At 38.7% G+C, this 17,985-nt stretch overlaps 1 protein-coding gene across 1 annotated transcript in view; it reads left to right on the plus strand.

The window, feature by feature from the left end:
• The window catches only part of LOC126328110 (N-sulphoglucosamine sulphohydrolase), a 110,626-nt gene extending 93,560 nt beyond the window's left edge, over nucleotides 1–17,066 (plus strand). The window contains exons 10-11 of the mRNA XM_049995981.1: nucleotides 1,069–1,280; nucleotides 16,910–17,066. Coding sequence (XP_049851938.1) covers nucleotides 1,069–1,212 — 144 coding nt within the window. The 3' untranslated portion in view covers nucleotides 1,213–1,280; nucleotides 16,910–17,066. The remainder of the gene's footprint in view (nucleotides 1–1,068; nucleotides 1,281–16,909) is intronic.
• Nucleotides 17,067–17,985: the final 919 nt, after the last annotated feature.

Below are 17,985 nucleotides of genomic sequence, written 5' to 3' on the forward strand. Positions count from 1 at the left end.
TTCTAGAGCACGTTGAGTGGCACGGGATACATGCGGACGTGCATTGTCCTGTTGGAACAGAAAGTTCCCTTGCCGGTCTAGGAATGGTAGAACGATGGGTTCGATGACGGTTTGGATGTACCGTGCACTATTCAGTGTCCCCTCGACGATCACCAGAGGTGTACGGCCAGTGTAGGAGATCGCTCCCCACACCATGATGCCGGGTGTTGGCCCTGTGTGCCTCGGTCATATGCAGTCCTGATTGTGGCGCTCACCTGCACAGCGCCGAACACGCATACGACCATCATTGGCACCAAGGCAGAAGCGACTCATCGCTGAAGACGACACATCTCCATTCGTCCCTCCATTCACGCCTGTCGCGACACCACTGGAGGCGAGCTGCACGATGTTGGGGCGTGAGCGGAAGATGGCCCAACGGTGTGTGGAATCATAGCCCAGCTTCATGGAGACGGTTGCGAATGGTCCTCGCCGATACCCCAGGACCAACAGTGTCCCTAATTTGCTGGGAAGTGGCGGTGCAGTCCCCTACGGCACTGCGTAGGATCCTACGGTCTTGGCGTGCATCCGTGCGTCGCTGCGGTCCTGTCCCAGGTCGACGGGCACATGCACCTTCCGCCGACCACTGGCGACAACATCGATGTACTGTGGAGACCTCACGCCCCACGTGTTGAGCAATTCGGCGGTACGTCCACCCGGCCTCCCGCATGCCCACTATACGCCCTCGCTCAAAGTCCGTCAACTGCACAAACGGTTCACGTCCACGCTGTTGCGGCATGCTACCAGTGTTAAAGACTGCGATGGAGCTCCGTATGCCACAGCAAACTGGATGACACTGACGGCGACAGTGCACAAATGCTGCGCAGCTAGCGCCATTCGACGGCCAACACCGCGGTTCCTGGTGTGTCCGCTGTGCCGTGCATGTGATCATTGATTGTACAGCCCTCTCGCAGTGTCCGGAGCAGGTATGGTGGGTCTGACACACCGGTGTCAATGTGTTCTTTTTTCCATTTCCAGGAGTGTATAACCTTAACTGCTGGTATAACATATTTCACTTTTGTGTATTTTTAGAAAATCCTTAATCAGCTAAAGGAGGATCTTTTCAACTGGCAAAAGCATACAGCTGATCCATGGATCTGTGCACCTTCTGGGGTTCTTGAAGACAAAGGAGATTATCAGCAACATCCGCAGTGCCTACCACTATACAACTTATAATCCGATTCTCTCAGATTTTAGACTTGTAGCAAATGAGAGAGAGCTGCAAGACCAGAAACAACTCAAAGGTAAGAAAATTATATGTAGTAAGTCCAAGAAGTACCTTGAACCATTTGTAGCTTCAAGAATTGGTCTATTAATCATTTCTATGGACTTATTGTGTAGTATCTTTGTTCTTTTTCTTGACACCATTTTTGTAGCTCAGTTAGGTATTAACATTTTCATTTTATCTCATATGAGATATCATTTATTGCTGGCATTCAAAATAAAATTAGTTTATACTCTTTAATGGGCATATAATAGAGCTGTTCATAGAGAGAGATTTGAGAATTGGGTTGTTGCTAATACTAACGCACTACTGCTGTTGACTATCATGAAAGCTTTCTTTATCTGTGATATTTTGATCTATTACCATTGCCAGTTCTGACTTGTGTCTTTTAGGATGAGACATTTCCTCACAGCTTAAAACTGTGTGCTGGACTGTGACTCAAAACTGGAAGCTTGGCTTTCATGGGCCGACACTTATCATCTGTATATTCAAGCCATGAGTCACAAATTGCCCTCATAGCTTGACTTCCCCCAGTACCTCTCCTCTACATTCCAGATTTAATGGAAGGTCTCCTGCATAATAATAATAATAATAATAATAATAATAATAATAATAATAATAATAATAATATTTATTCAACATCGAATAATCAAATACAATCCCTAGAAATAATAGTTTCAGGACATCATACAGATTATTCTTCTGAATTTGTCAGTTTATAAATTACAAACTAAAGATTTGTTTGTATTAATAAATTTTACATTTTGATGGATTCTACGTCTGGTAGTATACAATCACGATATTACAAATATTTTTTTATCAACATTATATTAGTTGTAGGTTACTTAAAACTATGAGCTTGACATACTTATGAAACACTTTTCATACAGATATAATACTCATCTAGGAAATAAAAAGGGTTTTCAATTAGAATTATTTTTAGCTGATCTTTTAATTTGTTAGTAGGAAGGGTTGTGAGACTTTTTGGTAGGGCATTAGTTAGCTTCAGCCCAGCATGAAGTGCATTTTTTCATATAAAGCTGTTCTGTGGCTATTTACATGGTATCTGAACTTTTGCCTTGTATCATATTGGTGCAGGTCACAGTTGAAATTTGGATTTATTGTTTTCACAAGCAATATAACTTTCAATATGTACACACCTATAATGGTAAGCACACACAATTTTGGGAACTGATTCCGACATGATTCTCAAGGTTTGGCACCACAAATGATCCTGATAACTTTTTTCTGTAGTATTAATAATGTACTTAGGTTGGCTTGAGTTGTTGCACCCCATATTTCTACAGCATAGTTTAGGTTTGATGAGAATAGAGCATGATAAGCAGTTTTTAGTACACCCATGTCCTTACAATATTTGCTAATCATATTTATAGCAAAAGTATTCTTTGACAGCTTACATGCTAAGGAATCAATATGCATGTCCCATTTGAGGCTGTCCTAGATTGTAATAACCAAGAACTTAGTCCATTTTTCCTTTTTTTACAATGGCATTTCCTATGGATAATTTCATGTCAAATTCTATTTGTTTCCTTGTCTTAAATTCCATCATTGCAGTCTTTGAAGTACTTACATTTAGATGGCTTTCATTAAAATACTTGACTATTTCATTAGTTACACTGTTGCACTGTACCTCCAGACTCTCATAGTCTTTGTGTTTACACACTATTGATGTGTCATCTGCATACAATATTTTTGTACAGTTAGGAGAACAATACTGTATATAATTAACATATATCAAGAAAAGAAGGGAGTCACAAGACAGAACCTTGAGGCACTCCATATTTGATGTCTGTAATTTTATATTTGAAAGACCCACTGCTTGTTTTCTATTGCTCATATACGATTTTATTAGCTCATAGCCAGTTCCTCTGATACCCAGGTTCCAAAGCTTGTCAAGTAATATGGTGATGTTGACACAATCAAAAGCTTTTTCTAGATCAAGGAACACTCCAGTTACATACTCCTTGTTCTCTATGGCTGTTATTATTTTGTCTATTAATTGTGCTGCTGCTACTGATGTTGACTTGTTTTTCATAAAGCCATTCTGATTTTTAAATATTAAATTGTGCTGACTCAAGAATGTCATTAGTCTAGTATAAATAACTTTCTCAACTACCTTCAAAAATGCACGTAAGATTGAGATGGGGCGGTAGTTTTCAATTTTAGATTTATCACCTTTCTTGTGAATCGAGGTTACTTCTGCTGTCTTTAGACTATCTGGGAAACAACCTGATGCAATTACATCATTTACTGCTGTGGCCATGGCATCAGATATGTTGTCTATGCACCTTTTCAGTGTACAGATAGACAATCCATCATAACCTGCTGATTTTGTATTTTTTAATGACATTACTATGTTTTTGACTTCCTTGTTATTGGTTGGGGCCAAGTATATGCTTTGTTTGATTGGAATGCCCCTATATTTATGCCGAAGATTCTTAAAATCGTCATTGACAGATTTTCCAACAGAAGAAAAGTACTCATTAAAAACATTTGCAATCTGACATTGACATTTCATGATATGCCCTTTATGGTTTACAGTAAAATCATTTGTTGATCTGTCTTTACAATCCCTAAAGCTATTTATTGCTTTCCAAACAGCTAAACCAGTGTTAGTAGAGTTTCTTAACATTGTGGCTACATATTTACTTTTAGTTTCTAGCAGAAGATCTTTATAGTAATCCTGATAGTTCTTAAATTCTACCTTTAGTCTATTATTATTGTTATTACTTATCATTGCATATTGGAAAAGTCAAAGTTTCTCTCTTGCTGTTTTAACTTCATGAGTTATCCAGTTATTTCTTTGTATCTTTTGCAGTCATTTACTGTAAAGGTCATTTCTGGACATGAGACACTGAAGTAATAATAAAAATGCATTCCAAGCACTCCTAGAATAAAAAATAAGTTGGAGAGAGAGCTTGGTCATAGTTTAGGGGATTATTTTCAGAATGAATTTTTCATTCTTCTTTGGTGTGTGTGCTGTATGAAACTTTCTAACAGATTAAAACTGTGTGATAGGCTTGAACTCATAGGATGAGATTATCCAAGGATGGTTTATCCAAATATGGTATTTAACTCATACCCGCTCCCTTCACTCCTTGATATTTTTGGTACTTCTTTTGTTTGAACACATATCCCAATTAACAAAAGACTGCGTGCATTATCAATCAGCCTAATAAGAGCAACCATTTCTGATGGGGTACAAATTTGGCAAATTCAAGTGATGTCTGGGAAGTATGGCAGAACACTGTAACTTCTGAACATGTTTCAGTGCTCATTGTTGTGTGAGATATGGACAGCATACATCACACAGAACAAGACTAATAGAATTGTTGCTGGTAGGTCAGTAAAGCCAAAAATCTCTCCAAAAAAGTCTCATAACTGAAGTTTAATAATGCATTAGGAGGTAAATGGTGTTGAAGTTATGCATACATTATCATAGAAACCAATAGGCCATGTTTGAACCACAGTTTTGTAAACTTTATCCAGGCAAGTATGATATTGCAGTTTTCTGCATTTTGGGTGGGCTATTGTGAATCAACATTCATGTTATGGAATCCAGAAAACAGGTTGTCCACATTAAATACAGACTGTGTGTGATGTGCAATAGTAACCTGATGTGCCTTCCATTGAAAGCCTGTGAATATTTATGAAGAGAAGGAATGAATAACTGAAAGATGAACATATAGAAGAGAAACAGAAGCCTGTTGAAAAATGTTGAGTGGAACTTTTCTTGTGATACACTGATAGCCTACCAGGCTCTACTGTTACTGAAAGATTATCAGTCAGTAAATATGCTATAAAATCTGATCAGTACAGCACCATTAATTTCAGTTAGTCTATTACTACTTCCTGACACATAATGACATTGGAGTGTATTTCAATATAAACAGACAGCATTTGGCTATCAAAAGGAAAATTTGTGAAGCCTTCAACAACTAATTTAGCAGAAAGTTATTGAAAGACGTATAACAGATCTGAAATAAATTCTGTAATATGTAAAGGTGACAAAAGTTAGCGTCTAGACACTCGTGGATGGCACAGGAACTGAAATTGAGGGTTCTGTTGTTGTTATTGTTGTTGTGGTCTTCAGTCCAGAGACTGGTATGATGCAGCTCTCCATGTTACTCTAGCCTGTGCAAGTTTTTTCACCTCCGAGTAACTACTGCGACATACATCATTCTGAATCTGCTTAGTTTATTCATCCCTTGGTCTCCCTTACCATTTTTCCCCTCAACACTTCCCTCCAAAACTAAACTGGTAATCCCTTGATGCCTCAGAATGTGTCCTACGAACTGATCCCTTCTTTTAGTCAGGTTGTACCACAAATTCCTCTTCTCCCCAATTCTATTCAGCACCTCCTCATTAGTTACTTGATCTGCCCATCTAATCTTCAGCATTCTTCTGTAGCACCACAGTTCAAAATTTTCTATTCTTTTCTTGTCTAAATTATTTATCGTCCATGTTTCATTTCCATACATGGCCACACTTCATACAAATACTTTCAGAAAATACTTCCTGACACTTACATCTATACTCAATGTTAACAAATTTCTCTTCTTCAGAAACACTTTCCTTGTCAGAGCCAGTTTACATTTTACATCCTCTCTACTTCGACCATCATCAGTTATTTTGCTCCCTAGATATCAAAACTCATCTACTACCTTAAATGTCTCATCACCTAATCTATTTCCCACAGCATCAACTGATTTAATCTGACTACATTCCATTATTCTCCTTTTGCTTTTGTTGATGTTCACCTTATATCCTCCTTTCAAGACACTGCTCATTGCGTTCAACTGCTCTTCCAGGTCCTTTCATGTCTCTGCCAGAATTACAGTGTCATCAGCAAACATCAAAGTTTTTATTTCTTCTCAAAGGATTTTAAATCCTCCTCCAAATTTTTCTTTTGTTTCCTTTACTGCTTGCTCAATATACAGATTGAATGATATCGGGGATAGGCTTCAACCCTGTCTCACTCCATTTTCAATCACTGCTTCCCTTTCGTGCCCCTCGACTCGTACAACGGCCATGTGGTTTCTGCACAAATTGTAAATAGCCTTTTGATCCCCGTATTTTACCTCTGCAACCTTGAGAATTTGAAAGAGAGTATTGTCAAAAGCTTTCTCTAAGTCTACAAATACTATCCCTTAATAAGACCCTCTGCTCTTTGTTGTGTAGGTAAGGTTCTGTACATGAAAATGAATGCCATTAATGCCATAACAATTCGATTTGCCAATTAGAATTTTATGAGTCACAGAATATACCAATTCAGCACAGTTATTTTAAATCTAGCCTAGAAACACCATTATAGCCAGTAGAATTATTACTTTCTCGCAATCCAGTGAATTTTATAACAATTTATTTTTGAATATAATGTCTGTTAGTGATGCATGAAGTGTCTACAATAGGTACATTTGCTCTCACTTTGAGATAGTAATCACTGAATTTGGAAGTAAAGAAAGTTCTGGTAACATGTATGAATAATAGAATCACTGAACTACTGACAGGTACAAGTAGCTTCACTTGGTGGGGAATTGACAGCATGACCATGGCATGATTCATTCTCACTCTTGATGAATTATGCCAAAACAAAAACCCTGGAGGAGATATCATCCTCTCAGAATTATTGAGATCTCTGGGGGAGCCATCCATGACAAAAATATTCCACCTGGTGTGAAAAATGTATGATTCAGGTGAAATATCCTCATACAGTATTTCAATAAGAAGGTAATAATTTCTGCTCCAAAAACAACAGGTGTCTAAAGATGTGTGGATACTACTGAGTTATCAGTTTCATAAATCAGGTTGCAAAACACTGATATGCTATATTTACAGAAGGATGTGAAGTTACTAAAAGCTGATCCCAGTGATGTCAGTTTCAGTTCCAAAGTAGTTTAGGAACATGTGAGGCAATACTGACTCTAGGACATATCTTACAAGACAGATTAAGGAAACACAAACCAATTTTTCTAGCATTTATACATTTAGAGAAAGTGTTTGACAATGTTGATTCGGATTCACTCTTTGAAATTCTGAAAGGGATAAAACACGGGGAACGACAGGTTATTCACACCATGCACAGGAATCAGACTGCTTTTATATGAGTTAAAGTGCTTGAAAGGGAAGCAGTCTTTGAGAAGGGAGTGAGGCAGGGTTGTAGCCTGTCTCTAACGTTATTCACTCTGTACCTTAAGGAAGTCATGAAAGAAACTAAGGAGAAATATAGAAGAGAATTAAATTCCAGAGAGAGAGAGAGAGAGAGAGAGAGAGAGAGAGAGAGAGAGAGAGAAATAAAACCTGTGAGGTTTGCTGATGACATTGTAATTCTGCCAGAGTTGTCAGGGTCTTGGAAGAGCAGTTGACTGGAATGTGTAATGTCTTCAAAACAGGTTATAAGATGAACATAAAAAAAGGAAGAACAGTGGTAATGAGATGTAGTTGAATTAAATCAGGTGATGGTGCTGAGGGAATTAGATTAAGAAATGAGGCACTAAAAGCAGTAGACAAGTTTTGATATATGGGCAGAAAAGTAACACATGATGGCTTAAGGTAAAGAGAACATAGAATGCAGACTGAGGACAGCAGAGAAGCATTTATGGGAAAAAAGAAGAAATTCATTAGTATCAAATACAAATTCAAAAGTTAGGAAGTCTTTTTCTGAAGTTTTTTGTCTGGAGTATAGGCTTATACAGAAGTGAAATGTGGATGATAAATTATTCAGACAAGAAGAGAATAGAAGCTTTGGAAATGTAGTGTTACAGAAGAATTCTGAAGATTAGATAGGTAGACCAAATAACTAGTAAGGAGCTATTGAATCAAATAGAGGTGAAAAAAGTTAATGGCATAACCTGAACAAAAGAAAAGAAGAGGTTGGTTGACAAAAGAAAAGAAGAGGTTGGTTGAGAGGACACATCATGAAACATCAGTTTATTAATGGGGGAACTTGGAGGGGCATAAAATTGTAGAGGAAGATCAAAGCTTGAATTTAGTAAGCATATGGAAATGGATGTAAGAAGCTGTATCTTTGCAGAGAGAGAGAGACTTGCGCAAGACAGAGAAGTGTGGAGAACTGCTTCAAACTAGTCTTTGGAATGAAGACAACATCAGCATCAACATCTTGACAGCATGATTCATTGTGCTTGACTTCCTGTTGATGAGCAATAGGTCTAAACAAGAAAATGAGTGACACACTGTGCCATATTACTTTTGGCAATTCCCTTTGTAAATATCACAAATCTCATATTTTGAAGAGAAAGTGTCTTGTGTTGTTTACAGATCCACATCTTTTTTTCAACTGTTGATGCTATGAATGTGGTGTGGGCAAGATTCTGTGTGATTTCTGATCTCAGTCCAAAATTGTTATGAGTGAGACTTTAGTGCATTTTGGGAATGACCCACTCATACACGTTCCCCCTCTTTAGTTTCTTATAAAGTTCTTTTAGATACTGTTTTACTTTTTATTGTGTTTTGGTGGTTGATTTTATACAGGAGGTTTAACTGTTATAGGTACTGCTGAAAGGGGTAAGTAGAAGACAATGGAACAATCCTCATACACATGGTCTGGAAACCAGTGGTTTCCCCAATATGACATATGCACAGGTGCAGTCATGTTAGTATTACAACACTAGTAATAAGGCTACATTTATTTTGAAAAACTAAAGTGAGGTGTAAATTACAAAGTGATAAACAGTTCTTGTTTGATTTTATCATCATTCCAGATACCTTAATACTGGTAAATAATTTTTCGACATTTGTATTGGTCATGGCTCGCCATTACCATAGCCTTTCCCAACTTGAACGTGTTAGGTTGTTTTGTGTGTGGTATCTAAATGCTATGTTGTATTCAAGCCCTGTTGATAATGTCTATGAAATTGTGAATGGATTGTGGATGGTTGCAAAGCCATCCAGAACACGTGGGGGGGCATCAATGAGGTGATGAGCTGAAGCCTGCCTTCACATGAATGGTGGGCACATGGAACCCTAGTTGTGATGTATTTATCTTCAGGTGTATATCTGCAGTATGGATTCTTAGGGATGTGTACGCAGTCATACTACATAGTATTGGGGAAACTATTGGTTTCTAGACCTATGTTTAATAAGATCATTTGCTTGTTTCATTGTCCTCTAACCACCCGTTTCTTTCATTGTCCTCTAACCACCCGTTTCATTTGTACCTACAATAGCCAAACACCCTACATTATACGCGCGCGCGCGCGTGTGTGTGTGTGTGTGTGTGTGTGTGTGTGTGTGTGTGTGTGTGTGTGTGTGTGTGTGCGCGCGCGCGCGCGAGCGCGAGCGCGCGCGCGCGCGAGCGCGAGCGCGCGCGCGCACATTACACTGCAGGCACTAATGCCTATGCTGTTGAACTCAAGTAAAACCAGTCATTATTATTGCTGCCTCAAGATCATCATTATTGTCTTCATCAAAATACTTGTAAGATTAATTACATACAGCTAGAATTTATATGATGTCCTATAGCACAAATGCACATTTGTATTTATAATGAATAACTTGAGTGCCCTTTTATCAACTCACTGAGTTTTCTTGTTTAGCAAAAACTGCGGCATTTCTGCCAATTAAGTATGATGTTTATTTACAGCCATTCTACAAATATATTACCCAAAACACACATTGGCAAGTTTCATTTTTTTTCTTTCTTATGGCAAAATGTTGAATGTGGCATTGTAATAGTGCAAGAGAAAATGCAAAGCTCACTATTACAAATGTTTAAAAGAAGTGAGCTTTGTAATTACACAACCACCAATGTGGCATATTCATGATTCTGGCTCATAGAGCCACATTTGTTCTTTTGGTGCTGTCTTGAATGCCCTTGGAATATTACACAAGCATGGGTGTGCTAAATGCATTGATTAGTTGTCCTGACAAATAATCATATTATATGTTGTTGTTGTTGTTGTTGTGGTCTTCAGTCCTGAGACTGGTTTGATGCAGCTCTCCATGCTACTCTATCTTGCGCAAGCTTCTTCATCTCCCAGTACCTACTGCAACCTACATCCTTCTGAATATGTTTAGTGTTTTCATCTCTTGGTCTCCATCAACGATTTTTACCCTCTATGCTTCCCTCCAATACTAAATTGGTGATCCCTTGACGCCTCAGAACATGTCCTATCAACTGATCCCTTCTTCTAGTCAAGTTGTGCCACAAACTTCTGTTCTCCCCAATCCTATTCAACACCATCTCATTAGTTATATGATCTACCCATCTAATCTTCAGCATTCTTCTGTGGCACCACATTTTGAAAGCTTCTATTCTCTTCTCGTCCAAACTAGTTATCGTCCATGTTTCACTTCCATATATGGCTACGCTCCATACAAATACTTCCAGAAACGACTTCCTGACACTTACATCTATACTCGATGTTAACAAATTTCTCTTCTTCAGAAACGCTTTTCTTGCCATTGCCAGTCTACATTTTATATCCTCTCTGCTTCAACCATCATCATTTATTTTGATCCCCGAATAGCAAAACTCGTTTACTACTTTAAGTGTCTCATTTATTAATCTAATTCCCTCAGCATCACCCAACTTAATTTGACTACATTCCATTATCCTCGTTTTGCTTTTGTTGATGTTCATCTTACATACTCCTTTCAAGACACTATCGATTCCATTCAACTGCTCTCCTAAGTCCTTTGCTGTCTCTAACAGAATTACAGTGTCATCGGCAAACCTCAAAGTTTTTATTTCTTCTCCATGGATTTTAATACCTACAATGAATTTTTCTTTTGTTTCCTTCACTGCTTGCTCAATATACAGATTAAATAACATCGGGGAGAGGCTACAACCCTGTCTCACTCCCTTCCCAACCACTGGTTCTCTTTCATGTCCCTTGACTCTTATAACTGCCATCTTGTTTCTGTACAAATTGTACCTTTTTCTCCCTGTATTTTACCCCTGCCACCTTCAGAATTTGAAAGAGAGTATTCCAGTCAACATTGTCAAAAGCTTTCTCTAAGTCTACAAATGCTAGAAATGTAGGTTTGCCTTTCCTTAATCTATCTTCTAAGATAAGTTGTAGAGTCAGTATTGCCTCATGTGTTCCAATATTTCTACGGAATCCAAACTGATCTTCCCCGATATCAGCTTCTACCCAGTTTTTCCATTTGTCTGTGAAGAACTGGCATTAGTATTTTGCATCCGTGACTTATTAAACTGATTGTTCGGTAATTTTCACATCTCTCAGCACCTGCTTTTTTGGGATTGGAATTATTATATTATTATTATACAGGGTGAGTCACCTAACGTTATCGCTGGATGTATTTCGTAAACCACATCAAATACTGACGAACCGATTCCACAGACCTAACATGAGGAGAGAAGAGATGTTTTTTAACACAAACCTATGTTTTTTTAAATGAAACCACATTAGTTCTGTTAGCACATCTGAACATATAAACAAATACGTAATCAGTGCCATTTGTTGCATTGTAAAATGTCAATTACATCCGGAGATATTGTAAGCTAAAGTTAACACTTGAAACCTCCGACGTTCAGTTGCGTGTTGTAACAAACACGGGCCGTGTTCGGCGAGCAGCATCTGCAGGGACATGTTTACAATGATGACCGTGTTTACGAGTGTGGCTGTAGTGCACTGTTGTGTTTTGGTCTAGCTGTCGCAGTGTTCGCATATAGCGCTTGCTGCTAATATTATTCTGCATTCGTCTCCGCACGCAGACCAACTGTAGTACACCGTGTTACCAGATGTCTGTGATAGTGTAGTGCTGTGCGAACTGTGACCATGGTGTATTCGAACTCTGAAAAGGCGGAGATGATACTCATCTATGGCGAGTGTCGATGAAATGCAGCTGATGCCTGCAGGGTGTATGCAGACAGAACAGTATCCGGACAGAGAGCATCCAACGTGCTGCACATTGCAAAACATCTACCGCCAACTTTATGCAACAGGTATGGTCGTAGCACGCAAACGGGTCCGTAACAGGACCGTCACAGTAGAAGCAGGTGCAGTTGGTGTTTTAGCTGCTGTTGCCATGAACCCACACGTGAGTACATGGGACATTCCGAGAGTTGGTGGACTGAGTCAAAGTAGTCTCACATGCATACTGCATCATCACCGCTTTGACCCGTTTCATGTGTTGTTACATCAGCAATTACATGGTGATGACTTTAATCATCGAGTGCAATTCTGTCTATGGGCATTAACAGAGAATACGTTGCAGTTCTACCTGTTTACCGATGAAGTGGGTTTCATAAACCACGGGGCAGTGAATCTACGGAGCGTGCATTACTGGTCCGTGGACAATCCTCGCTGGCTCAGACAGGTAGAGCGACAGCAACCATGGACTGTAAATGTATGGTGTGGAATCATTGGTGACCACCTCATTGGTTCTCACTTCATTGCAGGGGCCCAAACAGCTGCAACATACATCGCGTTTCTACAGAATGATCTGCCAACATTGCTCAAAAATGTCCCACAGGAAACGCGTCGATGTATATGGTATCAGCATGACGGTGCACCTGCACATTCCGCAATTAACACTAGGCTGACCCTTGACAGGATGTTCGATGGGTGTTTCATAGGACATGGAGGACACACAAATTGGCCAGCCCATTCTCCTGATCTTACACCTCTGGACTTCTTTTTGCAGAGTACGTTAAAAGGTGAATGTGTACCATGATGTGCCTACAGCCCCAGAGGATATGAAACAATGTATTGTGGCAACCTGCGACATTACACCAGACGTACTGCAGCGTGTATGACATTCATTACACCAGAGATTGCAATTTTGTGCAGCAAATGATGGCCACCACATTGAACATCTATTGGCCTGACATGTCAGGACACACTCTATTCCACTCCATAATTGAAAATGGAAACCACGTGTGAATGTGTACCTCACCCCTCATGGTAATGTACATGTGCGTCAGTGAAAAAGACCAATAAAAAGGTGTTAGCATGTGGACGTAATGTGCTGTTCCAGTCTCTTCTGTACCATCACCATTCCCTTTGGATCCCTACGTAAGTCGGTGCTCTCCGATACACACGATCAAACAGTGGAGGAGTGGTACTCAAGCGTCAACTTTAGGTTACAATATCTCTGGATGTAATTAAAATTTTACAGTGCATCAAACGGCACTGATTACGTATTTGTTTACATGTTCAGATGTGCTAACAAAACTAACGAACATACTTCCGTGCATTTTTGTATCGTTTGTATTAAACAATTACACTAGCCCCTCTCCTCACATTCAGTCCATGGAATCGGTTTGTCAGTATTTGATGTGGTTTACAAAATATATCCAGTGGTAACGTTAGGTGACTCACCCTGTATATCATCTTCATAACCATTGTCAACAGCCATTTCTTAACTAAAGTCTCATCCTGATTTTTCTATGATAGTGATTTTCAGTTAGATCTCTTAATATTGCCCCTGTATTTTTTCTAATGGCATCTATCCATCTTTCATTAGGTCATCACCGCCTTGGTCTTTTGTTATGTCTTGAATTAGAGTATGGAATGTCTACCTCTTGTTTGCTTGGCAACATGTCCATTCACCTTGATTAAATTTTCATTACAGTTGTAATTATGTCTTCCATTCCATGTTTAACTGAGTTACTTCTTTGTTGTCCTGTCTTGCCTAGTAATTTCTAACATACTTCTCTCCTTTGCTCATTGAAAAACCATCAATTTTTGATTGGCTTTAGCATTAAGTCTTCACATCATGCTGCCATAAGTCAAAACTGAAAGTATAAACTGATAGCAAATAAAAAAAAGCAGAATGGAGAACCATAATAAATTAGATCCAGAGTGACTAAATGGCCCTTGCTATGTGGTCCATGCCAGACTAAAGATGTACACAAATGTTTCAAGTAGCTGGTTGAATCAAGATATGCAGTGCTTTCAGGAACATGGAAAGTTCATATTAAGAATGCCAGTTTATTGAAAATCAATCCAAAAGAGGCTAAAACATCATCTAACAAGGACTACAGAATATACTTGCAGGAACTTCACTCATTTCTATACCCGACAATAAAAGGTGAAGAAATGTGTGTTTTCTATGATTTTGTTCTTAGCTATCATAAATGTGACAGGAGTTATGTTAATTAGCATTCTTCCAAAATGTTGTGATGGTATTACTGAGCAAGACAAACATGACAACCCCAACCACATAAACTGTAAGAAAGTTACAGAGTAATGTTAAGACAGCACATCTTGAGTTATTCTTCCACTGTAATCACACAACTGTAGATATAAATAATCAAGAAAATATTTTGAATCAAGCCTGATTATTACAGTAACATACCATACAATGGCTATAAAGCCAAATATGAAAAGGAAAATTGCAAACCAGTATCTCTTCTAAAACACAGCCACATATTCCACAAGTACAAATTATGGTTCTTTAATACATTTGGTGCCCCTGCAATGCCAGGCATGGTAGCTTAGAGAACAGCAGGTGGCTGATGCTACACCTAGCGTGTTCTGACTATGGGCACTGTCTGGTCCATGGTTTGTTTACTGTGTGGATTGGATTTGCCTCCGTCTATACTCGGGCACACTGCAGTGAATGTCAGTTGCAGTTTAGCTGTTGGTTTATCTTTCTATCATTCTGTGGTTTTTTTTTTCCAGCATAATTACAAATTAAAATTACTTTCAAAAGGAAATAATTTCCTCTTACATCCTTGCCTGTTTTGAGACACGTCCATAAAAATAAAATTATGTGTAATTATTCTAAAAATAATTATTTTATAGTTAAAGAATGATAAATTGAAAACAAATGCACTCACCTACACAAGTTTCACCACATAATGTAGAAAGATAAACCAACTGCTAAATCTCAGCCAACATTCACTGCAGAGTGCCCAGGAATGGACTGTGGCAAATTTGAGCTGCACAGTAAATAAAGCATAGATTACATGGTGCCGATAGTCATAACATGCTGGTTGTGACATTGGCTACCTGCCAGTCCCTGAGCTACCACACCTAACAGGGCACAGCATGGAATGTGTTAAACAGAAGAAAGATCGGTGTTATAAATGCTCTGCATTTATTTTGCTAACATAAAAGTAGAAGATGCTGAAGCAAGAAGATCATGACAAACATTTACAGAGAAGGAATCTCACCCAAAAGAACAGTTTTGAAGACAGAAATCTATCATGTAGTGATTCAAGTCTTACAGCTGTAAAATTTTGAACTACACACAAGTGTTGAACATGCCAAAAGAACCTTATTGCCAAATATTCGACCACAGAAAATTGGCACTGAATAAAGTAGCCATATACAACATTGGGAAACAAAATGTCACTTGTTGCTTGTGAAATAAGACAGGGGGTAAAGGAAAGCCACTTGAATTCATAACATGTGTCTATGACTGTGTTATAGTGTTATCAGGCGTCTTACAAGTGAAAATGATGTCAGATGGATGTGGGGTAAGCAGAACAATTTTATATATGTTCATATGTATATTTTCCTGTTAACGAAGTATCCAAACATGGCCTATTGATCACATAATTTTTGAAGTAGGCCACACAGAAATGGATTGTGATTCTGTTTGCTCCAATATAAAGAGGAAAATCAGGTATGTGCTATTGTATCTCCTTAAAGATGCAAATAATTCAAAGTGACAGGATAAAGTCTCTATCTTTTATCATCCACAGTATGCTGCATGACAGTTTTCTCAATTATAAAAGCGACTAAGGCATCACCGTACAATGATTGCATAATCCACTATGAAAGAAACAAAACAGAATATGATGGGAGTATCACTGAAGTACCCTTGAAAAGAAAGAGGCAATCTTTAGTGTACCTGTTTGTTCCCAAGACATACACAAAAACACAGCAACAGCAAAACTGAAAGATCTGTTCTCAGTGTGTGGGGAAAAAGATGATTATAAAGGAATCCCATGAATACTACCACAGTTCTTGCATTACGGAACTGTGTATGATGCATTACCTAAACCAGCCGTTGAAGACTGATGCAAAGTAAATGTATCATGTGAATTAGAATTTTTGTCTACAGTTTAATTATTGAGTGACTCTTCAATTTGTAGCCTCCCTTGATTCTTCACACTGTAAAAGGGATTTTGAAGAAATAAATTGAAACTTGCACAAAAATGTTGATTCAAATGTGTGTGAAATCTTATAATACTTAACTGCTAAGGTCATCAGTCCCTAAGCTTACACACTACTTAACCTAAATTATCCTAAGGACAAACACACACACCCATGCCCGATGGAGGACTCGAACCTCCGCCGGGATCAGCCGCACAGTCCATGACTGCAGTGCCTTAGACTGCTCGGCTAATCCCGTGTGGCGAAACTGTCACCCAGTATGTCTGATGATTTAGTTGTCATATGTATGTGAAAATCCGGAAAGTCTTTATAACTGGTGAGATGCACAGCTATGAATCTCCTATCTTAACATTTTAAAGTGTGGTATTATTAATAACTAGACACAAAATGATTCCTTAAACTCCTGTAAAACATTCAGTAACCTATATCTAGAACCTACCAGATAGCACAGTCAATGTTTTGATATCCATGAGTTGATATAGATTACAGATTAGAGTACCAGATGTTACTAATATCAATGTGTATGTCAAACACTGCTGCTACAGTGATCTTTCTGTTCCATATTTTCTAGGTGCTGGTTAACTGGTACGCATGTGGGAAGTTGAATCCAGAGGATTTGTCCATGACATTAAATTGAAAAACAACAAATGAGTGAGAGCTGACTATGTCAAGAATGGAATATCATGAAAACAATTCAAAATATATGGTGTGAAAAGTTTCAAACCACATTTCATGTAAATTATAGTTCCTCTAATATTAGTATTCCTTGATCCAAAGGCTGTAAAAATGTATAGCACTAATGCAACACTATTCACATCATTGCTCTTTACACACAGAATAATGACATACACTGACAGCCAATAGACACTGCCTTCTAAGAGACTGAATGCCACCTGGTGGCATTGTGGACATGTGACACAGTAAGGATAATACAGAAGTGGAGCGCAGACAAATAGGGAGTTATTATAGTGACAATACGGGCCCTAACTGGGGAAAAAAAACCTGATATAACTGACTTTGACAAAGGGCAGATTGCTATGGCCCTGTGCCTGGGAATGAGCATCTCGGAAATGACAAAGCTGTTTGCCTGTTTATGTGCCACTGTCATGAGCATTTGTGGGAAGTGACTGAGGATAGTGAACCATGAGTAGGTGACAAGGTGTTGGAAGTCCACACATCATTACAGAATGTAGAAGTCAGAGGCTTGCGTGCTCTACAAAGCAGGATAAGTGGCAATCTGTGGCAAATCCGATGACAAAGTATAATTCCGGAGCATACACAAATGTTTTGCAGCACACCATTAAGCCCACATTGTTGAACACAGGGCTGTGCAGCAAATGACCCCTATGTGTTCCCAAATTGATCAGACATCATGACGAATTGTTAAGGCTGGTCAATGGTTATGTCCAGGTATGTTATCATACAGGTAGACAGCTGCTTGTAGTGTACAGCACACCAGGGATGCAGGCAGATGGGGCCGTATTATAATATGAAGGACACCTAGGTTTCGATGGGATATACAATAGTAACTAAAAGTACCATGACAGCTGTGGACAATCTACACATTAGTGAGGACCACCAGCATCCCTTCACACTTAATGTCATCCCTGCAGTTGATGGCATCTTCCAGTAGGGTAACTATCTGTG

The sequence above is a fragment of the Schistocerca gregaria genome, chromosome 2, assembly GCF_023897955.1.
Source record: "Schistocerca gregaria isolate iqSchGreg1 chromosome 2, iqSchGreg1.2, whole genome shotgun sequence".
In the NCBI taxonomy this organism is placed as follows: domain Eukaryota; kingdom Metazoa; phylum Arthropoda; class Insecta; order Orthoptera; family Acrididae; genus Schistocerca; species Schistocerca gregaria.